This window comes from Hippichthys cyanospilos, chromosome 3 (assembly GCF_059441005.1).
Source record: "Hippichthys cyanospilos isolate Australia breed blue-spotted pipefish chromosome 3, RoL_Hcya_1.0, whole genome shotgun sequence".
In the NCBI taxonomy this organism is placed as follows: Eukaryota; Metazoa; Chordata; class Actinopteri; order Syngnathiformes; family Syngnathidae; genus Hippichthys; species Hippichthys cyanospilos.
This window is the reverse complement of record NC_142371.1, coordinates 2,047,573-2,073,759: the sequence shown is the minus strand read 5'-3', so window position 1 is coordinate 2,073,759 and position 26,187 is coordinate 2,047,573. Positions and strand designations below refer to the sequence as shown.

General features: G+C 41.2%; 1 protein-coding gene across 1 annotated transcript in view; it reads right to left on the bottom strand.

Moving 5' to 3' along the window:
- Positions 1-9,292: 9,292 nt before the first annotated feature.
- Positions 9,293-26,187, bottom strand: part of LOC148425395 (uncharacterized) — a 44,493-nt gene continuing 27,598 nt past the window's right edge. The window contains exons 2-4 of the mRNA XM_088409352.1: positions 20,804-20,941; positions 14,552-14,682; positions 9,293-13,731 (exon numbers count right to left, since the gene is read on the bottom strand). Of these exons, the coding sequence (XP_088265478.1) occupies positions 10,218-13,731; positions 14,552-14,682; positions 20,804-20,941 (3,783 nt within the window). The 3' untranslated portion in view covers positions 9,293-10,217. The remainder of the gene's footprint in view (positions 13,732-14,551; positions 14,683-20,803; positions 20,942-26,187) is intronic.

Here is a 26,187-nt window from a genome sequence, read left to right as displayed (position 1 = left end):
GTGTGTGTGTGTGTGCGCGCGCAATGGTGCTGCCTCATCTGCAGAGTTGTGTGATTAATGACTCCAGGGGTGACTGAACATGGTCGGTCAGCCCTTTCTAGTTATTCTGAGCTGACCTATTGTGAGTGGGCCATGGTGGACGCACAAAGCCTGGGGTAATCTCCAAATCCTTGGCCATTCTCTCACCTGTATGTCAGCATCAGCACCACCGGAGTATTTTTTGTACTCCCTGAGAGGCCAGGATGCGCTTTCCACACAAGGACGCACATTCAATCACGGGGAAAGGACACTCGCACTCCGCCTCTGTTCAGTTTTTACTGGAATAGTTTCTTAAGACCAAGGCCAGAGTAATCATAATAAATACCAGTAATAGAAAATAAATACATTTAATAAATATACTAATGTAGTTGGTCTTTCGCCAACCATTGTTTTCACATTGTGTTATAACTAATTGGAATGTTTTTTTTTTAATTCTTTTATGTACGTGTGTGCATGTGTGTGCATGTGTAGGTGTGTGTGTTTGTTTGAGATAGCAAAAGTGTGTTCAATGATTAGTTGGCTAAAAGCTTTAAATCTCACTGCAGTGGAGTAAAGCCAAATGTGTCTGTCACTCAGTTCAATACAAGCATGTTTGTTTGCATGTTTACAATTCACCTTTGTCCTTCACTGTTATTGACAGCTATAGAGGTCAGAGGTCCATTTTTACTGCACCTAACAACCAGCATTTTTGCTTATTTTTTTGGCATTTTAAGCCCCCAACTACAGTAGATACTGGATCATAATTAATATGTTGGTGCATATTTTGCAATCGATATGAAATAAGGTCATGGTTTTGAATATACTATATGTATGGAATTAAAACATTTTTTAAATCCAATTTAAAAACCAATTGGAAAAAAGTTGGCTAAGTCGACTTTAAAATAAGGTCAACTAAAAATATCCACCTCGAAGCTCTGCTGGAACCATGTTTGTGCCCCTTTTCTGCACAGACCTTTTTTGCAGGTGTATGCAGCGTTGCAATGGCGGCAAGTTAGATCAATTAATCGAGGTGTCAGAAGTTTAGGATAATTTCCAATGCAAAATGAGTGACAAAAATTCATATTCAAATAATGCAAAGTGTAAAAGGAATACCACAGCAGTACTTCCGGGGGGAAAAATTAAACATGCAAAATCGTCTTGACATTCGGCTCCATTGCTTGTAATGGTGCACCACATAGTGGCTGATTTTTTTTTTTGCTGTTTTTGTGCTTAAAAGCGCTTACTTATTTAGTAGTTGGCAGGCTTTCGTTGAAAACAACATTGGCTCACGGAGCTTCTCAAAAGAAGGGAATTAACTTCCCAAAAAGCACAAGGGACGAAGGGCTGTATTATCCCAGAAAAAACTATAGCTACCATCTATATTAAGCATGAAAGTAACTAACAGGTAGGTCATCGGTTTACTCATGAATTATTGTTGTAGCATTGTCTGTAAGTGACTTTAAGGACGCTATTATTATGTATTTATGTGCAAAGTAAACAGTCCCGAGTGAATGTTGACCTTAAGTGGTAAGTGTGCTTATGCTAATCACAATTGCTAACCAGTTATCATAGGTAAATTTTGTTGGTGTCGTAAAAATGGCGGGGGTATTACTCAATTATTTGAACTAGTAATTGATATGATCATTGATTTAAAAAAGATTAAATAGTAACAGCTCTAGATTAATTATAAAATAATCATTAGGTGCAGCACTAATATTAATAACTTACTAGCATTACATTTCCTCCAGTGGATGTTTAAGATCTTTTCAAAGAGTTCCAATTTAGGTCGGATTCAGGGTGTCACAATCTGTTACCAAAGACGATGTTTTCTTTGCTGATGTGTTGCATCTTCAGATGAGACGCTTAGTCCATGGTAGCGCCAGCACCGAAAGATGCCGCATGATACACATATTTTTTTGGTTTGTGTGGGAGGCATGTTGATTTTTTTTTTTTTAAGCACCACCACCTCAACTGTCCATTTCCACAAAAATAGATACATTTAAACCCATTTGCCTCCACTTATATATATAAAAAAAATAACCAGGGTCAAACTGCTGCCATAAAACCTTTATAAAATGTTCAGAAAATGTTTGAACAAACAAAATATATCCTTACAATCCATCAATCACAATTTTCTCGCCCTAAATCTGCTAGGATTGATAGTTTAAAACACTCGACCTCAAAGAGGGCAATCCTGATTGAAAACGGTTGTATGAATGATCGTATGTTGACACTGGAGTCTTTCACTATGGCCCAGAACATTTTTTTACCCTATCTGATTATGATCACACCTGTGAGCCAATTTGCCATTCATGGCTCTAACAACACTATATTTAATAAGAACTTGATTATCTCTTGGTGTTTTTTTTTTTTTTTTTAATAATCCACTATGAAGAGATAAATAGATGGCAGAATAATCCTGGATTTACAGCTCTGTAACGCATGTGTTGTTGTAACAACATCCTGAGTGCAAACTAATCACTGACAGTCGCACAAAGCATCCACACACACGCATACATACTAACACACTGGCGGGGTGTTTTCATATTGCTGAAAGCACAAGTATGTTTTTTTTTTTTAAGTGGGTTTTAATCTGTCTATATGGGTGACTTAAAAAAATGCACTCCACTTGAAGGTTTTAAAGGGAAACAATAGGAGCCTGGAGACTTTCACTTAAACTGCTTCTTGGAAATGAGAGGAAGGAGATCATCCTTGCAAAGTTTACTTTTTTTTCTTTCTTTATTATCTTTCATGAGTATGATATATATTTGTTTCTTCTAAGGTTGTTTGATGATGTAAAAGTTAAGAAGTAAGCCAAAAAAGAACCCATTAAATGTTGGTGAGCAGCCCAGATTTCCTTTCACTTTTGTATGGGTTGCAAGATTCTTCTCATCATTCTCAATACATAATGCATCCTAATGACAAAATCTTGGCATATGCACAGGTAGCATCTTCACAGGTTTTTTTTTTTTTTTTTTTTAAAGATAACATTCCATTTAGGTTTTTTGGATACACGTACTATAATTGGCCAGGATGGGACAAGATCTCATACGATGAGATTTCACACGATGAGATCTCGTGAGATTAAAATTCCATTAGATTTTATTTCCCTGCATAGCATGTGATTTAACATTTTTGGGAGTTTTTGGGCCATGCATGTAATGGAATACACCGCGGAATGCAATGCATGACATTAAAATACACCTGCAAATGTGGGAAGAAGGATAGTCAATACTTCAAAATAAACTTTACCATACCAAATACTGTACGGGCATGAACGCGTTGGAACTCTATCATTTTAAAGTTATTCCCAAAAGCATGTCACAACGACGGTGACAATTCTTTCTACTGCGCAAACTGTTCCTCCTAGAGTGAGTCACAAGTCGCGCCTCCCAGAGTAAACACAATATAGTTCTAAAATCACGTTCAATCGTCAGCTCAGTTCTTTAAAAAAAAGACGTTATTACGTGGACATTTTCTCGTACAGTGCTTCTTGCCGACCTTTAGCGCAGCGTCTAGCATGAATTAGCCGTGCTCAAGTGCCCTCGAAGCACTCGGATTACTTTTCAGAGGCATTTTAATAGACGTAAATCACAACTGCACACTATGATGCTGACATCCTGACACGCTTGCAGTTGCTACTGATCACTATTTGTCTTCTGTGGGTCTGCCATCACTCACCGAAAAAGAAAATGGAAAAAGACCTGTCTTAAATTTCAGTGCAAATTTGGTTTAAAAAAAAGTGTTGATTATCTAAAAAATATAAAAATATGATAATAAGGTACAATTCTAAAGGACAGACAACCAAACAACACATTTCGACATTTTATAAAGATTGTAATCTTGTCAAAATCTCGTCTCGTCCTGTTCTCGTGGACTCAATCTCGTAAAACATCTTTTCTTGTGGGATTTGTGTGTCATCCCGTCTCTTGTCACCCAAATGTCTGTCCTCCCATAAAGTATAAAAAAAGGCAAATAAGTAAAGCCCAGCACAAACGGTATCCAATGCATTCCATCTCCCTCAATGTCAAAGCTGCCAAAGAATTTAACACCTACCTGGATGGGCTTTAAATATCCCCCTAATCCAGCCTACTTTGTCGTGATCATTGATAGGACCCTTTCCTTCAAGGAACAGCAGTTTAAGTAAAATCCAGAAACAACTTGCTCCCCAAGCATATCAACTTCCACACGAAGCATCTCGGCACTGCCCCCCTGTGTAGTCTGCCGCAGTACTTTATGCCCCTTCTGTTCCAGGTCAATCTGCAGACACCACATGGATACCCATCTTAACACAACCATGAGAATCATAACCTGGACATTTCATTCCCACTCTTCTTGCTGCCAGCTTCATCAAACATTGACCCTTCACACATCCAGCAAACAGAATCTACCCAAAGGAAAGGTTCTTTCAAAAGATTGAAGGCTCCCCTCATCTACCAACAATAAAGATATTCTCACCCTCCAATTGTTCAACTCTGATCAAGCTGCCCCACCTAGAAGAACCTTCCACCGGCTGACTTTGGCATTGCATTGTCTTTTAAGAAGGAATGGGTGTCCAAAGAGATCCCACACAAACTGATGGTGCAAGGTTTCTCCCAGTCTGGACCATATGAAATTTGGGTCCCCTCTAATCAACTACGTTCAAGAGATCAATGAATACAAGGCAACGTTTCCTTGGTGGCAAAGAATAAGCCAATATCAAACTTCCCCATTCACTTAAAGCAGAACATAATTTAATATCCCACAGAGATTTTTTCTAGTTCAATTGTATCCATGATAATCTTTAACATTTAGCATTCGATTAATGAGGAGTCCGTTTTTTTGTAAGCTATGCATCGACATCGGCCTAAAACAAACAAAAAAACAAACAAACTACAGTATATTGGTCGAGCCCCATTTGGAATTTTACCCAATTTTCCTTTGAATTTTGGACACTTTTTTGCAGCATTTAAAAGCTCATATTTTGTTCATAATTCATAAAACCTCCAAACACAGCTCAGTTGGTCAATGTCACGTGACCAAAATCCAGAAACCAGATGAGCCGTGATTGGTCGTTACCTAAACCTAGAACATGTCGTTTTTCATTCGGCCACAAGTGGCAAAATGTGTTATTTGTGCTTGGAAAAATAAATAAAAAAGTTCTTCAATAATTAATGACAAATTATAAATTTTTCACAGCTAAAATAAACAAGAGATCCAGGCCAAGAAGAGGGCGTTGCCCGAGTGACCACTGACAGCCAGGAAAAGCACGTCAGTCATCTGTGTGACAATCCGGCCGTGACCGTGCATTCAAAGTGCATTAATGACATAATTGAAGCCATGGGTTTGTGACCCAAGGGTTTCTCTGACAGCCACCGTGGGACGCCATTAATCATGTGACCTTTCGCATGTGCCGTGGAACCATTTCCTGCCTGCACTGGATGGATTAGCCGGCTGAATGGATGCGGTGCGTTTGACCTCGGAAAAGATTTGCGGTCCTTGCAGCCGGCAGTCGCCGTGGGTTCATACTCGCGGCGCCGAGGAGCTTAAGGTGATCATTAAATTGCATTTGGATTTGTCTCAAAGTCATCCTATTGGGGAAATATGTTGTTTTTTTCCCCCTCCAATCAATATGTCAGGAAGTCAAAGTCAATTAAGTGTTACGAATGAAACTTTGGGGGAATGGAAACAAACTTTCTCTTGGGTTCTTCAGGATCTCATTACGTTTCCAAATTGACCCTGAGAAAAGTCATTATTTTGCTGTGCTACGCACTCTATTGTCTGAGGATAGAATGTGTTTATGGATTTCTGCATTGAAAGTGCCTATGCTGTTTTTGTGTGCCTGTGTGCGGTAATCCATATTGTAATCTTTGCTGGGGACATCTGTCTCTCTGAGATAACATAACCAGGGAATTAGGCATGCTTTCTTGCTACGAGCATTGCATCTTACTATTATTAAACCTTAATACACCTCCGTCTATGTACAGTACAGAATTGTGTGCGTTAATGTGTGCGTACATGTGCATGCATGCGGACAGTGTGGTGTCCTTGGGTAACTGCAAAATTTAAGAGTATCACTGTGCCTACGGCCTCCTCTAATCCTTAAATCCATTGTAAAATATACAAGTTGCAGTCTGCAGAATAAGAGTCTTACACAAACATAAACCAATATAGAGAAAATCAAGAAACCAGAAATATGCCAGTGTTCTTTAGTGTGTTATTGTTTTTGGTCTTGCGTTCTGAATCGTGACTTTTTGATATCAAACTTTTAAACATCCCGGAGCCACTCATTTTGTGTGTTGTATTGCAGCATTGTCTCTCGACACGAGTGTGTTTTTACTCTTTGAGCTGCTCCTCAAAAGCCCACAAAAGTAAGCTTAGTGACGATAACAAAGTATCAAACAGCATATTTGTATGCATGAAACTTTTGGAGGACACCTCTTAAACATTATTTGTGCACTGACATTGCTCCCCTTTTTAAATTCACTTTGTGAACGAGAAATGGAGATTTGGCCACTGAGGTTTGCAATGATCTGAGTGGAAGGTGGTATAACATTTTGCTCTAATGTGGTAATGTTAGGCTGTACTCGTTTTGAATTGATAATAAGTTTGATGTTAACAAACTGAGCCCGTAGGCGCTGTGATGTCTTTTTAAGTCGACAGCAATTGGCAGTAAGTACAAGGCGAATGACCACCCGAATATAAAAGGTACAGTGGTACTTAAAAGTTTGGGCATCCTTGATCATTTTCAAAACTGCTTATTTCATATTCTCCAAGCAAAATATAAATTTGAACGCTGTGTTCAGACTAGTGTGGCCACATATACATAGAGTTGCTGTAAAAAGATTTTTTGTCTTGACTTCTTTGATCAGATACATCATTGCACTGGTGAGTGTAGGAATGTTTGACCCCTTATAATAAAACCTCCGAATTTCATCTTTCTGCCACATTTTCTTGATTGACTCCACTTTCAATTCACATTTTGGAACTAAGTTTCCTCAGAGTGAGGAATTTTGAAGTATAGCAGCCGGTTAATAGACGCCAGGTGTCAACACATACTCACAAAAAAAGTCACATCCCACCGTGTTCCGTGAAGGTCTCGAGCCTTTTAGCACCATTGTCAGAATTCTGTCATTGTGATGTTGACGTCTATTTTGGTAGAAAATGAGCATACAAAGCGTAATTGTGCCTTTTGTGCCTTTTCTTCTGCGTATGGAGTACAGCCAGGGGGGAGATGAATGCAGCACTACTGACCTGCTGGAATCAAAGAGGCGGCTCGGAGGAGCGCAAACAAAAATAGAGGGTGAAAGACTTGTTTTTTTTTTAACGTCACAATTTAGGTCGATGAGTCGCCTCAGTAGCCACAAGGGGTTCTTTTTTTGTCCTCTTTCTTTGTATGCGCAACACAATTGCAATGCTGTTGCCAATAGTTATCCTGCAGCAAGTGCTCAGTAGATGCTGGAGTATTTGACTGAGCGCCAGCCTTAGTTTTTATACCTCATTAATTCACAGGAGAGATTGAGAGAGAAAACCATTCGCTCTCCGTCATAAATCAAGTCTTGTACGCGCACAGACGCACACGCAGACACACACATAAACATATACTCAAACATACTTCAACACGCCAGCAGGCAAATCTCAAGGCTTCGGAAATGATTTAATCAGTCAATGACAGAAAACGCTGTGATTAATTTCTAGCGTGTTGCTCTCTTGTGTGCTCTTTGTTATAAAGGGGAGCTCCTTCACCGTGGATGACACTCGCTTTATTAACAAGCCCGACTCATATCTTGGCTTTATCGTGTTTACCTCTTCTAAGCGCTTTTCTCTAGAGAGGAAAAATGGAGGTCAATCCTGTCGTACGGTGGCTAGTTGTTGTGTCATCTCACAGCGGTCGCTCTTGGAAGATGGAGAGCTTTGACCAAAAAAAAAAGAAAGAAATCTGGGAATTAAACTCGGGGATAAGGACAAAGCAGAGTGTCGGAGAGAGTGGTGGAGATGAGGAGTTTTGATGCTGTAACAGCTGCTAATTATTGCTGCTCTATATTTCACACAGTCCGTTTGATCTCCTGTCTCGGAGAAAAAGATGGGATTCTGTCTTTTATAGGATTCCGTCTTTCTCCCTGATTTTGCACAAGAATGCATATGTATATATATATATATATATATATATATATATATATATATATATGCCATATATATGCCATATATATATATATATGCCATATATATATATATATATATATATGGCAGCTTCATTTTAACAGTTATACAAAGAAAAATATTGTGAAAGGTACATAACATGAAAAGAAAAATCATAATTTCCATGCCATTGAGGGAACTCATGAATGGAAAGTTCATAACTTACTTAAAGGGTTTTGAAATGACCGTATTATGACTTAATTTAGCAAGTCTACTGTACATACCTATAAAATACTGCCAATGATTGGGTGGCCAGTCACTTGAAATTCACCATTGGCAAGCAATGCCTCGTAATTTAATTTTTATAGGTACTCGCTATATGGTGAGGTATAATTAATTAGTCAATGGCTTCAGGCAAGTTCCTTTCATTTGCATTCTGGTTGTGAGATATAAACACCTCTTGTGCTGAAAGTTAGTGTGAGTCTTTAGAAACCTTCAATAAAGCTACAATAAATTGCTGGACTTATCATTTTTGGGTGGACATCACAATTTGGTGTTGAAAAGCACTGTTACTCTTGTGATATCAGTTGTTATTATGTATTTATCACTTCTGTCAAATACGGTCCTGTATTTCCTGTTGTGACTGGTTTATCCGTGATTGATAGATCAATGCATGCAGTGCCATTCATTTGCTTCGATTCTTTCGTTTATTGGTTATGTCATGTGGGATTAATATTTGTCATTATTTAAGATCAAAATTCTCAGATACGCAGTTGTCAGAAGTTCATCAAGTGAAGCTCTCAAGCTATCATGTCGTGCTGGTTTCCTATTTTTTAGTCTTGTCTTCAGAGTCCATCAACGTTTCTGATCCAGAGTATAGTTTTCAAGTCCAAATTCCTCATTCCAGGTTTAGGTTCATGTTCTAGCTCTACTGTCTGAGTCTAGTTCTACAGGTTTAGTTTTCAAGTCCAGTTTTCCGATATGTAGTTATATTGTGTTTTTGTGTATAAACACTTCCACTTCTGTCTGCTTCTGGGTCCAAATCACCGTCCTCATGTGAAAATGATTTTGCTGTATAACAATCTTCATTATAATGAAAAAAAAACAACAACAAAAAAACGTGGAAGCATTGTTTTTTTTTTTAAGATGTGTTTTAATTTAGCACAGATCAGACTGCTGGCGCAACAATTTTCATAAATACATTTGCGTATCGAAACGTGACATATGAATCGCCGCCAAAGTGTTTTGAAATAGACGGTGAACTATGGATGGCCTTCCTTTTTTGTCATGACTTTAACATTAGCTATGTTAGAATATTTCCAAAATACAAAAAATATAGACAAAACAGAGATTTACAATTAACACCTATTGAACCCCACCTGCTCATTTACAGTACAGCTATAGTGCAATGTGTTCTTACAAGAATTTAATAAGTTGTTATCCTGACAAATATTCTCTTTATCAAATTTGTAAACTTCATAAAGTTTAAAGTTTGGGCTTTACATTTTCAATACATTTCATGTCATTAATTCTCTAACAAGAGAAGCATTTTCAAGAACCACCCTCAACCATTTATCTAAAGTGAGAACATCATACTTTTTTAAATTCATGTTGTTGAGTAGTGCTTGTGCTACAACTTCATTTCTGATTGTTGAAAGTCATACTTTTTACCACTTGTGTGAAATGGAGCCAAGGCGAAAGAAGCGATGTTATTTCCTCTCGCCTCTTTGTCAGGGGCATGAAGGCTACACTTCAAAAGGCTGCGGGCCACATACAAAGAGGAAGGATGACACAAGCCCAGCTTGTCTTTGAATAGCAGGTGCACCTTTCCCTTTATTATAAGCTTGAATGATCGAGAAAGCAAATGATCAAAGTCAGTTGTCTCACTGTGGGCTGCCACTCGGCGGGGGATTAATGGAGAAACACATTTTCAATTGAAAAACGGTCAATAGGGGGGCTCGCTATGTGTGTGGAGAGGAGCTCGAATTGATTCTATACCAGCACGGGTACGACCCCATTTCCAATAGCGTGCACTTTCCTGCCATGGACAATTAAAAATCGTGGCAGCAGCTCTGCGACTGTTACAAGGCCTTCTGTTGGAACCTCACTGGCCACACTGTGTCCATGAAAGGCCGCAGATTGTTAGGAGGCTGCAGGGCTAGCGCCGAAAGAGGCATAAGAGGGTTGGCGTGGAAGGTGGACACTAGGGGAGGAGGTGGCGGGGGGAGGAAAGGGATGGCGTGGTGAGCAAGGAGAATGGACGGAAAGAGGGTTGAGAGAGGGGCCGGGGAGCGATGAGGGTAAGGAGGTAGGCTCATGTGGGGTTGGGTGAGTGAGTGAGCCACCTGAGCTGGGTGGACGTCAGGAGAGGGGCGTGAGACGGGGGAATGAACTGTCGAGAACGCCGGGTGCTGTAAAATTAAATGCTGGAGGTTGGCCAAAGGGGGGGGTAATGTTAGGGGAGGGAGACTGCTGAGGCCCAAAGCCAAAGGCGGTGTAAACTCCTCTTGCGGGTTCATGTGTAGCAGTCTTTCTTGGAGGTCGTGACCCGGATTCTGTGGAGGCTTGAGGGAGAGTACGGGCACGTATACCTCCTCCGGAGCCTCACACTCGTCTTGCTGTGTGCCAGATGTGAGATTTGTCTCCATGGGCACGCCTGTGCTCTCTTCACCTTGTTCCAGAACTTTCTGCATGTGCTCTCTCGCCTGTTCCTGCAGGAGTCGATACTTGTCCATCTCTTCTGGACTAAAGCTGATTAGCTGAGCTGAGCCTGCGCCTGTTTGCTTGTCATCAGTCCCAATCTTCGCCGCCGACAGATTTGGTGTACTGCTTTGGCTTGACTCAGCCAAGCCCAAAGAATGTGCGCTGTCCAATTTCTGACTCGCCTCCCCATCACCACTCTCCTTCTGAATCATTTCCTTCTGTTCTTTTCGCCTTCCCACTTTTTTCTGAATAGAGGGCCGCTTTCCTATGAGGGGGAGCTGCAGTGTCCGCATTGGTTTCTGCGGGACAGGATCACTTTGGCTTTTGTCTGGGGTGGCCGAAACAGGAGGCCCATGGTCACAATCTGACTGTGACTTGGTCCTTTCAGGCCGAGACGTGTTGTTGTGACTATGAGGCGCGTTGGGTTCTGATGAAGACTCTCTAAGGTCAGACGAAAGAGATATGAAGTCACTTTGTGTGTTTAACTCGGACGGGAGCCCCCTGCCCGACACCCCTGAGCAGGTGCTACTCTGGCTCCATTCCCAGCTGAGCTCAGACACGGTGCTACCCGGGCTGCAGGAACGTGGGCTGTGGCCCCTGCCGGACTCATACATGTTTAACTCCCTTGTCGGACTAAACGTCCGCCGACTGGTCCACCATTCAGGGCTCGGCACATATCTGAAGTTTGAGCGTCCTGTCCCTGCAGATCCCCATGTGCAGCTGGGGCTCCACCTGTTCTCGGGACCGGTTCTAGATTTTGAGGTAGACCTGCGTGTAAGACTTTCTTCCCAGCTGTCACTGCTTTCCAATGTCCACTTGTCCCAGTCCATGTCTTCCATGCAAGTTCTCCTGCTACTTGGACTTGGGCTAGACCTACTTCCCCACTCCCACCCTAAAGCCCTATTCCTCATGTTCCATCCAGGATTCAGCCCACCAGTCTCCCCTACCCAATCCCATTGGTCTGCGAACAAACTTCGGTCTCTGGAATCTATCTGCTTCCCTCTTTCTTTCCCTCTGTCTGTCTCCTCATATAGTCTTAAACTACTTCTGTTACTGTGAATGAATCTCCTGTCCCCATGGAGGAGTTTTCGCTTTCTCGCCGGGCTGCCACTACAGCTGTTGTCAGGGTAACTGCAGTCAATGAAACTCCTGGGGTTGCTATGGTGACCCGATTCCCAAAACAGCTTTGTGTTACATCCTGGTGAGAAAGAGTGTAAGGAGCAGCGAGATCTCTGGGGAAATGTCTGTTCCTCTGCGTCAGGCGTTTGTCTGGCAAACTGTGGGAAGGCGTGCCAGCGTTCCCGCGGCTCTTCGCCTAGCAGGAACTGGGATGGCGAGCGGTGGCTCCTGTGAGGCCTCCTCTTCCTGACAGAAATGCAAACTGTCTCGGCCTCATCTCTCCCTGGGAAACAGCTGCTCCCAGTTCTACACACCCTCCCTCTTGCCTCTATCTTCTGTTGTCCCTTTTTGTCTTGCCAAATGTCTTCAGTCCCCCCTCCTCTGGCGCTCACATTGGACACTGCGGAGACAACGCTCCTCATTTTATACCTGACTGATTGCTGCTTATTTGCGGCCTTTCGCTTTTCCCCCCTCTTTCTCTTGAACTTCTTTGTGCTGTGTTTACTCTTTCTGCTTGAAATTCTTCTCTGAGAATGAGGATCTCTTGCACGTTCGTACGTGGTCCCACTTTCGCTCTCACACCTGGGCGGGCCGACACTAGTCCTCCGTGTGCCAAGCCTGGTGACAGATTCTAATTTACAGCTTAGGGCTGGGATAGCTCTCTCCTCAATTCCCCCTGTGCCAGCTAATCTGTTTCCCCTGGGAGTTGGGGAGTTTGTGTCAGAGCTGTCACTATGAGTGGGGTCAACTGGAAAGGAGGGCGCCCTCACATGGTGCTTTATACTTAGCATGCATGACGGCCCTTCTGATCCTCCCCCTGAAGATGAAAGGTTTTTGTTCTTGACAAACAGGTGTGCTTCTGCCTTCAGGTTCTCCTCAGCTTTTTTCGGCTCGTGCGTGAGACTCATCTCTTTTTGTAAACTGTAATGAGTGTCTGGTGTAAGAATAGCTGGCTCGCATGGATTCGATTCATCCAAGAGATCACATAGCTGATCCTGTGCGTGTTGTTCTGCTCTTTGGGGTCGATTCGTGCAATTTGGGTTGTAGCTGTAAGAGATGCGTGGCTCACACTTGGTGAACTTCAGCAAACTGACAGGCCATCGAACACAGGTGGAACCATCTTTACCCAAAACGGATATGTGCGCATCGACACCTGCTTCTACTGCCGGCTTTAGCTCATCGGATGATGTTGAGCGTGTTAAATCACAGCTCTGATTATCTTTCACAATCTCTCTTATTTGAGCATCCTCTGTGCAATTTCCTCCCGTATTGCTTTGACCAACAGCCTCAATTTCCCTTTCAATGTCTTCCAAAATTCCTTTAATCCGCTCTCTCATTTGTTCCCGCCTCTCTCTCTCCTCCTCCTCCTGGTCGGAGAAAACTGAGGCGGAGGGCTCCAGCCGCGGCCCCCTGCGCGAGAAGCAGAAGGACACCCCACGCCTGCCTCCAGTTCTTCCCCGCCCCTCCTGGGGCAGCTGGCAGCCCACATGCGGTTGCTGATTCACTGCAGCAGGACTTTTATCAGACTCCGGATGAGTGATTAGCTGGGACTCTGCCGGAGTGGACGATGGTGTTTGAGAGGGAGGCCGGCAAGGATTTTCTCGCTGGTGGCTCAGTGGAGATGTAGCACCGTGTTTGGCTGGCGGCCTATGTGTGTGTTTGAAAGCTTCAAATTTGTCCGTAGGGCTGCGGGCTTTGTGCTCCGTGCCTTTGTCTTGCTGCTGGCTGACAACCCTGACAGCACTCCGTAGCTCATAAGTCCTTCCTTGGCCCCTGTAATGACAGTTCACGCACAACATACTCAGTTTGTCTGCATTCAAGAACATAGCTCGTTGATTTACAGTTTTTTTTCAAGCAATAAGTAGAGTAATTTACCCATTACAAGAAAATTGGATCGTCTCTTAAATGTCACATCTCTTGGATTTGAATTGGATGATTTCTAAATTGTGTTCTTGTCAAAAGAAGAGAAGACATTAGCATTTTTGTCCTCGTAATTTTACCACTATTAACGGGAAAGTCAACTCAAACTTTTAGGTTGCAAAGTCATCCATTTTTAGTCATCTTTGGTCAGCCATACTGAAAACGACGTTACAGTGATGAGAGGCTCAGGTAATGACCAATCACGTCTCAGCTTGCGAAGGCAGTGTTATGAATTAATCGAATGCATTTCGATGCCCCTCTCTTTCTCCTGTGTGCGCGTTTGAAATCCAGACAGAATATTGCTGGCTTCACCTTTTTTAATTTTATTTTTTGTCATTTTGATTTACTAGACAATAATTGAAACACTGATGGGCACTCTAAGTTGTGAAAGCATGATTTTTTTTCTTGTTATAAACCATTATTTTCTCGATACGACTTTATGCCACATAATTCCCTTTTTCTTTTTGATACGGCCCTAAAACACCTTTGTAAGAAAGCCAGTATCCTCATGTTATATTTACTTCACCTGTGGCCCATGGAGGGCAACTGAGTGCTCCCACATCTGTGGATGCATCCATCAAATCTAAGAAACATTGAGTAGATGTGACGCACTCTAACCTCTGTGGAGTCCTGATCTTATTTTACACATAGACACACAGCTAAGCACACTCACCGCTGGCGTTCCTGCTGCAGCTGTGCTCGCTGGTGCAGGCGTCTGAGAGCTTTCTCCTGCTTGCGTTGGTCCTTCCATGACTTCGAGGCCACGTTGCGAGCAAACTCCCTCTGCTTCAGTTCCTTCAGCCTCTGCGGTAAACACACATTAAGGAAGGGGTTGCGGGAGTCATTCAATTGATTTACAAACTGAGCTTAGCATTTTCAGATGCTTCTTTTCAAAACATGCTCCCAATTAATTCCATTCAGCCCAAGACGAAAGCGCCTTTCGATCAGTGCCCCCGCTTGAGAGCTAACAAACTGGTGAATTCTCGATTAGAGACACAGTTAAGATGATTGAGTGGCGTACTTTAATGATGCTGCTGCATCTTTTGGACACCAAGAGTAAAATTTATGAGGTTATCTTCTGCCGTCTGAGAGTTGTGACTTTTGATCAACTGCCATCCATTTTGGGGATTTGCTTTGACTGGCTGAGATTAACCACGCAAGGGAATTTACACTTACCGCTTCTTGTTATGGAAATGTTTCATTCAACAGGTGGTGTGGGGGTGCATTCTTGGGACCTTTGTCCCATCAGCGCCCACGATTGCACGTCGCTGCTCACAATCTTTTGTGGGTAATTTACACAAAGTTTATTATTTATGTATTATTAGTATTTATATATTTATTTGTTGTTCAGTTGAATGGTAATTTTTATACAAGAGTGCCTATGGTTCTGGAAGAAAAAAAACAGTCACAGCATGTGTTTATTTTGTTGCTTGTTCTAAACCTGTGGTTGAATAGAGGGTCTTTTATATATTCATTGAAAAATTAAATGTATATAAAAACAGGTAATTTACATGTATGCAGACATTTTTCTTGGTCATAAATCTGTTTTGGAAGTTCAAGGTGATATGGCGACCCTAAAAAAAAGTGCCCAAACCCCCAATATCATTTAAGTTGCGCATTCATGATTTAGAGCAACCGTGATGCATTCAAGGTCTCCTTCTTGAATGCTTCACACCGCTGTAATAAATAACAATAAGCTGTGCTTTGTGTATGCATGTGTTTATTTAGGTGAAATGTGTCTGTCACTGCAATTGTGCCGATTCTCTTTTTCGATTTCCTTTTCTGACACACTGTAATCCCTCCTTTATCCACGCTTGGCAGGTGTGTGCACGTGCATGTTAGTGCGCATGTCTTTGTATATTTGTCGGCATCAAAAGCTAAGGAGTAACTCGGCAGTTGGGGAATAGCTGCGGCATTGTCCAACGACGTCCATCCAATCCCTCTCTAGTCTCTTCCAAACACAGAGAAATCTTGGCATTAACCGTCACAATTTGCCGTTTTTGTGACATATTCCATTTGTTCTGCAGAATACCTCGAAATATGACTAGAAGATGGATGGATGGATGGTTATTATTCTCTGTTTATTTCACATGATGTTACTCATTCCCACCTATCATCCAGAATGTATCACACACTTGCATGTGCACACATCAGATTAGCCCCTCAGACATTGGATCTATTTATACACTCACACTCTTTCACACCTCGATCTAAAGCAGGAGATGACAGACGTCAGGTTAATCTGTGCTGAGTCTTACACAAGCGCTTGTCTTTTTACATTATCATTTGATGCTTAACATCCCACTATCAGCTCACCCACGACACTAATGCAGAAGCACTTGTAGGTTGTGGAGCTTATTTGCATATGTGCCAGGATCAACATTTGCTGCCCCAGTTTCCATCTAATACTAGACCCAATACAAGACCTGAATTAACAAAATATTGCTAATATACTACAAAAATAATAATTATTTTTATGCCAGGCAAAGCCCATCCCCCAACAATTACGTTTGTGCTAGACCCCCCCCCCCCCCCACCCACACACACACACACACACACACACGCACACTCGCTCCTGCACACATACACTCTCCCGTTGACAAATCCTTTCTCAGTCCCTCCCTGACCACCATGCTTACAAAATAAATATACTACCTGTATTGTGCACAAAGGGTTAATTTGCATGCAATAAAGTCTTTTTCATTGATATGATTCTTTTTTTAATCTGAATTTGAGTATATGGGACTGTTTTTACCCCCAGAAACATAAATAGAAAGTTAAAACAACAGTTAACCTACTTTATGGACTTAGGATGTTTCAGAAAGTATGCAAAAAAAGTCCCATATACAAAGAGTTGGTTCTTAGTGAAGGTGTTGGATGAGCACCATTTTTAGGGGGCTCAATAACACTGATGAAAGGTGAGTGTTGATGCAGTAAAAAGATCATTCCCATCATCGCGTGCCCTCATGAGGGACCTAAAGTAGGGGGTCTGAAATGGCCATTTTGTCCCAGAGGCCTCGTTAAACCACCCTTTAAACTCTTTAAACACATAATAGAGTTCCCCAAATATGATGAAAAATTAGTTGAAAAGCCACCAACGCAAACAAACTCCAATTCCAAGCTACAGCACCCCCAAAATGTCAAAAATCAATTTTTAAAATAATGATATTTTTGATAATGGGACAGCTGTGATAGCTTTAAGTGCAGATTCTTGTAGACGGGGTTAAGATACATACATATAGCATCTGCTAGATTACAAAGGTGAGAGATTCCAAATAATCCCAAATTTAATGTACAGTTTCTGTAACCAAAACGTGGCAATCAAAATTCGGGCTATAACTCAAAAACCGTTTCAGCTAGGTCTGAAGAATTATGAACTTCGAATTATTTTCTTCATTTGACATCATTAGTCACTAAAAGAAAAAAAAACATAAATAAGAAGACGTGTCTCTTGAGAGGTTCTGTGGATTTGCGTAAACTTTACTGTGTGGATGTTGCTGCTCCCTATTGTTTGACTGTGGTCCTTGACTCATTGTTCAATGACGTCACACCCTCAATAAATGATTGATTCATCATGACCTCTCTGATATTCATCATTCCATGCTTTAAGCACCGCCTCTGGCGTGCTGGAGGGGCGAAATAGGATGACAGGTACGTATGTAGCTGCGATTTTATGAGCCCCGTATGACCGCCAGTGTCTTGTCACTCGGAATCTTTGTCTCTGCGTTGTTTGCGTTTAGGTTCTGATGTACTGACTGAACAGTGGCACAGCATTTTATGTGTTCACCCGGGGGTCACTATTGACGCTTTTTGGTGTGCATTCTTGTCTGCGTTGGCTCAAAGGCTAATTCTGTGCTTTAAACTCTACCTCTGGCTGTCATCTGAGGCTCAATATCTTTAAAGCATTTTACTCACTGATTTTAATATAATGTAAAAGTAAAAATAATATAAATTCACGGAATAACATGCAGGAAGACAAGTGCATATTTTCTCAGCCAGTACAAATTATGCCTGATGTGTAGGTATTTGGAATAATTAAATAAAAAAAATTAGGAGATAAACGTATGTTTACAATCTTTTAAGTCATGCTTTGCCATTGATGGTCTGCGTCTTCTTGTTGACATTGTCCAGTGATGACAGTTTAAAGCTGATCGGTAAAGTTTTTTTTGCAACTTCACAACTCTAACCTCCCAATAAAAATCTAGCTTTCAATATTCTTTGAGAGCAGCATTTGACCTCAAGAGTAAAAAACAGAAAAAATGTGAAAAAAAATACATCCGTAATTTGCCTTGATTTGCATGCCGCCCATAAAAGAAATCCCATGGAAATTGATAACCGTTAACCAAAACACGATCGTTGTTTCTCTAACAGTGTCAATCAAAATAATATATTCAGATCTTTAATTGAATTTACTGATGTCTATTGGTTGGATATGAAGTCAGCTTGTTGCATACGTTTTTAATTTGAGAGCTTGTGTCATGTTGTGAGAGGCTTTAACAGAAGATCTGTGAGTAATATTCAACATTCAAGCGCGGGGGGCATACATAATGAACCAGAACGGACAAGAGGAGCAAGACGGGCGGAGGATGAGATCAGAGTTGGCGTGCTCGTGGTTGTCCATAATGATGAGCGCCAGAAGGAATATGCGAAGATGCTCCTTCCTGCTTCAATTGCAGTGCCAGGTTATTGTACTCCTAAAACCCAACGCCATTGCTATATTTAGTGTCGGCAGCAACATCACAGATGCCCTCTTCCCCCCTTTAAAGAGGACTCTTTTGTCTGATGTTATGCCCCCTCGTGCTCCCAACGTGGCCGTCTTGCCGCTCGCTGTCAAGCTCAATCCCCAGGGATCGATATTCCTTCAGATGTGCACAGCTTCAGGCAGTTTGCTGCCTGGCACGGTTTGGAAGGATGTCTCCATGCAAATGTCTTGATTGCTCTTTATTTAAATGAGGGCGTTTATGTTGTAACGTGCAATTTCCGTCATCGGCGGCAAACGCCGAGAAGGGCTCTTTGCGGACACGTTGAACCCAGAATCGATGGTAAGGGTTAGCAGACGGCGCGAATGCAATCAGCTTCCATTCTTTAAAGCCAATACTCCTGCAGGGAAGCCGTCTTCGGCTGGAATTTCATCGGCTGTCTGCTTGCTCGGCAGTGAGCATGCATGCCACTGTGCATGTGTGTGTTTGTTTGTGTGTGTGTTCTCCCAGCGCCAGTGGCGACTGTCAGCTCAGTGCCTCATGCAGCTTGTTTCCCGCACCTGCCGCCGGCTAAAACAAAGCATTAACATTGGCCCGCAGTTGCTTCGATTCATTTCCGAAGAACAATGACAGAGCGGGAACGGTCTTATTTAATGTTCATTTCATGGCCCGGTGTGGGCGTCTTTAAGCGAGAAGCGGGCTGGCTCGGTGAAGAGATTTCTTGCGCGCGGTTAGAGCCTCTGCACGTTTAGTGTACGACTTGGCATGACAGCACAAAACTGAACAAGAGTGTGCTAACAGCAGAACTTTTAGCTTGTTAGTCCAAGTGGAGCTTGTGTACAAAAATGGGAATGAAAGCAGACCGCAGGAGGGAACCTGCTGCCGGGCTTTTTAGTAACGCTCCATTGGCTTCATCTTGTCCAAACTGGAATAATACAATCATGCTTGAGTCATGACTAATATTTTTTTTCCTTTTTTCAAGCGGTTATCGACCTTTTTTCAATGTGTAGGTTTTTTTTTTTTTTTTTTTTATTCAGCAACTGAGGATTCAGCAACATCATCCATTTTATTTTTAGCCTGTTTGTAGGAAAATGACGTCACTTGTGCATCCATATAAAATAACAAAAGTCATAGAACGTTTTGCAAAGGAGTCACTCTAACGCAATAGGTTGCTTCATTTTCCAATTGATTTGCTCTTCACTTGAAAGTAAAATTGTACTGTTCCTGTAACAGCATTAAACCGCATTAGCTCAGTGTCAGATTTGCAGATTCCTGCAAAATCTCACATACACACCCACAGATACCTATATCCCATTTGAGAACATAGATACAATGGATGGATGGATGGATTGGGATCTTCAGATCATTTATTGAAAAAATTCCACTTAGAACTAAAGGATAATATAGCATGATAGCCTGGCGTTTGACGTCCTCAGTTGAGAAAGGACCATGCATATTGACACTAAAAGCACAACAGTGGCATGAAAGTGAAGAATTTTGGAAGAAATTAAACCTCCATATTTTCTTTTCAACTATGCAGCTAGAATAGACTCCAGCATGTCCGTGACTCTCATGAGAATAAGGGGTAAGATCATTGATGGATGTACAATTTACTTCGTTAGATTTTTTTTATTTAAAGGTATCGCTAAGGTTGCCCTTGAACAAGGCATACATTCCCTCATTTTGACGTTTCCCTCCCACGTACATGCCCAGAAGACCTTGTGCATGTGCCTTCATACATACTTAAAGCAATGAAGATTCAAGCTTGCAAATTGTAAGTGTAAACCCACTTCCTTTTTTTTTTCTCGCAATCACCGCTTCCCTGCATTGGCACAGTTTTGACCCGCCTCCGCCATGTAAATGCCCATTCTTCTCATGCACCGATATACATCTTTGCCTGAAGCTTCACTCTTCATTTCTGATGTCATCAGCCCTTCATATCAGAACTCATGTCACCCCAAGGCCATACGCTTCTCACTGGTGTCTACATAGCAAAGTCTATTCATCCTGTCCATATCAAATATTAATTGCCCTTCATTATTTCTCAACCCCCTCCTTTTCTTTTTACCTTCACCTGATTGAAATTGATATCTGACGAGTATGTACCGCGCCACTCTTCAGGAAGAAAAGCAGCTTTGGATCAGTGCATAATTCCACAACAGGGGATCCTAAAAAAATGCCCGATTGTGTTTTCCAGCTCAAAGTGGCAGCATCTCGTCATGTACCTGCTTGTGTGCGTGGTCGTAGGAGTTGATGTGGTTGTCAAACTCCTGGTGGCGCAGGTACTGCTTGTCACACAGCTCACAGTAGAAAAGAGACTTTAGATCCTCCACTGAGCAGCCCAGCGCTCGCTCGGCACGCTCCTGTGGAACACACGCGCGCACACACAAAACGTCAGATAGAACAAGGGAAAGCGAGGAGAAATGGAGGCAATAAAGCGACAATAACGTAAAGGCTTAGAGCAGAGCGTTAACCATTTACAGCAAATTTGCATGCCTGAAACATTTCTCATAATAACCCGGACATGTGTTCCACGCATATCCATTAAGCCGTGCTTCATTAAAGTACTTTGCTGTAGCACTGGCTTTGCCGAGTTGAACCTGGTGACTCCCTCCAACGAGGAATTGAACAAAATACTGTACGATATTGCAAGTAGGTCCCAGGCCACCGTGTCAAAATGTCATCATCTGATATCCATTCAGCCAGTGTTGCCGCACATTTGTAGATACGTTTGACTTCTCAATGTGATGTGAAACTTGCTATTCTACTACATGTACTGTACTCAGGAGGTCCACACTGCGCATCGAAACAAGCAATGCCAACATGATTTATGCCTGGCAGCTTTGCTTTGTCTGCCTTTTTTCTATCCTTTGTGTTTTTGTTGTTGTTTTTTGTTTGTTTCACAAAGAAAGAAATCCAGTCGTAATGGACAGAATGGAGCCAATAGTTTGATCTTTGGGTGTTGCATTTAATCGCCTAATAAACAAATAATTGCTAACCAAATTGTTTATCTGTTCTTAAAAGGGCCTATAAAATCATAGGGTTAGGATTAGGGTTAACCCTAACCCTATAAAATCATATTATATGTGAAAAACAATTGATGTCAATTATATTATTTTTTTTGCTATGCACACCGGCCTAGTCCCAGTCCCATCCATATTCGAACTGCAAATTTGCACGGGAATTATTACGTATCTCAACATAAAACAAGGTGAATGCCTCATTAGCAAATCAGCACAGGCGGGAACAACAAAACATGCTACTGGCTGAGGCTGACCTCAGCCATGATGAAGAGCTTGAGGTCAAAAGTAAATTCAATATCAGTGCGGTTTTGAAATACGCACAGTAATGTGTGATTATTGTATTCTTACATTTTATATATTTTTCTTCCTAGAATCGTTCAGCTCTCCTCCAGGGACATTATGCTGCCACTGCTAATAATCACAGGTTCCACATCATATACAGTTGTACTTTTTTATTCGGGTGGGATTCTGGCCTACCTTTTGTGTATTACATATTGTCAGTTTAAGTGAATTTTTCAGGTTTATATTGAATCTGGTTTATGATATGTAGAGGGAAAATTGATTCAAGGACGGTTCAATTCACTTGCAGTAGGGAACAATATAATGTACAGCTCAGTTCGAGAGGGTTGATGCTGGGACTTTTTGTTGCCATTTCACATACATTTGAACAAACTTGTCTGTCTTGTAAATAATGGCCTTCAATAAAAAACTGTACAATACATATCTTGAATTAGTTAAAGTTGAGCGATTTGGTTCAACTGATTTAACTCGCATTCTTGACATAAAAAAATAAATAAATAAATAACCCTGGCTTTTGTTATACCCCGAGGTTAAATACTAGTACCCTCAATGCATTTTGATGGGTTTGTCATGTTTGGGTTGGTTGGGGTTTGTTGTTTTTCTGGTTTTGTGGGGTCTTGTTTATGTTGTTAATTTCGTGTTTCGGTCTCCTCGGGTTTGTCCTCCTTATAGTGTCCTTGTTTGAGTGATTGGCAGGTTCCCCTGCCTTTCTTGCCTGTCCAGCTGTTTCGCGTTCTCCTAATTTAGTGTGAATGTATTTAAGTCCAAATTTAGTTTCTGTTAGTTGTTGGGTAATCGTCACACTGTTATATGTCATCGTTTTGATGTTGACTTTTTCTTCAATCTGAGTATCCCCTCCAAGTACTCCCCGTCTACCTTCGTTGTTATTACTTTGGATTGTTTTGTTCCTGTTGTTCCTTCCTCAGCTTGTTATTGAACCTTAATTTTTTGGAGCCACAACCTCCCAGCCTTTCTGCATTTTTTTGAGTCCACTCCCTTACGCCGCTTCCTCGACTAAACCCAAACATGAGAGGGTGTCAATTATCCCAAAAATTCTGTCTCTTTCCAGTGGAAAGAAACATAAAAGGAATGATTTTTCAAAAGATAACTTTCAAAATTTTTAAGAGAAAGCATATTTTTTAACTTGAGATTTACTCTTAGAAATATGAACAATGAAAAGCATTTTTTTTTCAAGAAAACTTGCACACGAACCTAAATTACTTTTTTATTCTCATATACTGTGTTGTGTGATCCTAATTAGTTTATTTCCTCCTACTGTTATGACTTTAGCTCATTTTTTTCCCCTCTGAATTAAAGTGACCCACAAAATATGTCTAAAATGAGGTAAAAATGTAAACAAATATTTCATGTGTTTATTTTTTCACACAAGAAGACCCTTGGTTACATCAAAGTCAAATCTGCCAAGAGAATGACAATTTGTGGGGATGAAGGGAAAAAAAAAAACAGTAGTCTGCATCATCCATAATGCACCACTTGGACTTTTTGTGTGTGAATATGCATGTGTGTCCCGGTTGATGTTTTTGTGTGAAGATAAGAATCAGAGAAACAAATTCACAACAGATGTGTGTGCAGAACAAGGACAGGGAGTACACAAATGGCATGTGTACCTTAGGGGATACATCACTAGTCTGCGCGCTCACATCTGCCACTGGATTTTTTTCCCCTTCTTGGTCTGAAGATATGCAGGAATTGTACTCAGTAGATGTACATGTGTGTGTGTGTGTTTGTGTCCAAACGGTGTATATGTGTGTGTGCATTCATTCCATGCTCCGCTTCAGAATGTAATTTCCCCCAGGCTAGGGTCTGCCAATAAACACTATTGAATTCTGTTCTACACTGACATGATGGGAATTTAATTTGAGCTTGTCACTTATTTCTATACTTCTTTTTCCTCTACCATCCTCTTGCGGTACTCGTTACCCTCCTTTTATAGCCCCCCGTTTGCCCTTTTCTCCTTCTGTCTAACGCCTTCTCTGTGAAGCGAAGCCGGGTCATACGCTGACAGTCTATATCACAGCTCCACATTACACTATTATTACCATTGAGACTAATGATCCCTGATGTGCATATGAAGGTGATTTTAATTAAAAAAAGATGAAGGAAAATGACTTTCTTTGGGTTTGTTCAATCCGCAGGTACGCTATATGGGCACATGTAAGCAGGGCCGGAGTGGGACTCGTTTTCAGGCCCGGAATGTCATGGCTCAGTCCAGCCCACTTTAGTTCACAATGTTTCAACAAAGATATCCAATTTTACTGTAATCCTCCTGAGACCCAGCCTATTCCTTTTTGTCTACAGTTGGGTTCATTTTATCTCAGCAAGATGGCAAATGTCATTTTCAAAATAAAGACATCCGTGGAAAGGCCCGGTGTCCTTTACTGAGCTCACTAGGACTTAGTAGCGCATCTGAAATGAGTCAAAAGGTATACACAAATAAAAAGGCTGGATCTCAGGATGTTATATCAATCTTAAAATAAAAGCTTACCATTTATTCCCAAAATGTTCATATTGTACTCGATCGTGAATCAAAATTACATTTAAACGTGCCCACAAGCATACGATCCATGGTTATTTGAAACTCTTTGACAATATAAATGGTTAATATGACAATAAGACGGAAAAGGACCAAAAAAGTATTGACAGTGCACAGTGATTGCAATCCAATATGTTCTCTCGTCATGTTCTGTTAGCATTTCAAGTAACATTGTTGATGTTGAGTGTGTGAACCTCATAAGTGTGTTATTTTGCAATCAAATATTTTTTGTCATCATGTTCTGTTAGCATTACAAAAAACATTGTTGATGTTGAGTGTGTGAACCTCATAAGTGTGTTTTTTTGCAATCAGGCCATAATCTAGCAAAACCCCTGACCGATTGCCAAATTTCATTTGACACATGTTATAGCTGTTGCGTTTACATACACTGTAGGTTTGAAAGTTATATTAAGCTCCGATGCCAACGTTGGCGAGTGTCATTGGAAGTAGCGGGTCTTTGGATCTGATCGGGTTTCGTTCAAGGCCACCAACGTCACCAACAAAAATATCAAAACTCTTGGCAAACGTTTTGATGTTTTTTATATCCCCCTGCTTTTTGCATTGAAATTTTGAAAGTGGGGACCAGCAGCCAAGAGCTTCAAATTGTAATCAATATATATGAAAATAAGGGATTAGTAGAGCTGAATAATTGTTGAATAATTAGAGCGGAATGTGCCAGAACTTTAATCGTATTTTTCTCAAAGCAAGGGATTTCAACTTGGCAGTTTTGGCAACTTTTTAGCTACCTCCATGTATCATTTTAAATTGGGTTTAGAATTAGAATATATCAATACCTCTTAAGCCTGATTTTATGAAAATGAAGATTTTGTGAAAACACGTCACATATGTATTATTCCTTCAATTTAACCTCTTTTATAATGGGGGCCATTTATGGTTCCTAGAGGTTATAGTGGATGATTTTTGAAAAAAAAAATCAAAATGCAGTAAAATCAATTATGTTAGGAATTAGTGACATACTAAAGGCTCGAATATCATTTTATAAATTATCTAAATTTTTCCATTTGGATAATGAAGGTGCCTTAAGTGTTAATAAAACCTTCATAGGTTTATAGAGTGTATTTTAGGAATTTGCTCAAGGGCAAATTCAAAATCTGAATCTTATAAAACAATTACACATAATTTTTTTTTTTAATTATCTGTCAAGGAATTCCTTTTTAATGCATTTTTCCAAGGTTACTAAAAATAAATATGGTTTCTTTCCTGATAAAAGGTTGCTTGATTAAAACGCATCTCCATTCTTTTGTCCACATTAAACACGTAGTCAGAGTGGACGAGCAGGATCTTCTACAGAAACGTAAGTAATTTCCATCGATCCTGCACGTGCCTGCGTGTCTGTGAGTGTGTGTGTGTGTGTGTGTGTGTGTTTTATCGAGCGTTCTCGCAGACCTAAATCCATGACCAGGAAATGATCCAATCACCCAGAACGGCCTTTCTCTGAGTGCTGCCATTGTGAGTAGATTGAGAGGAGTGCGTGTGTGTGTTTGTCCCTTCCCTGGGTTCACACAACCTAATACAGTGTAATTGTGTAATTATCTGTCGAGAAGTCAGCGGGACGTTTTCGGGAAAAGGAGCACCGAAAGTCACAACTTGCTGCTTCTTGACGCGCTAAATTTGTACCCTAAACGTGATTTCCCCTTTACTGTCATGCACCAACAGCCATATGCAAATCCAACTTGCAGCGCACGCAGTCTCACACGTCTGTCAGCCTGAT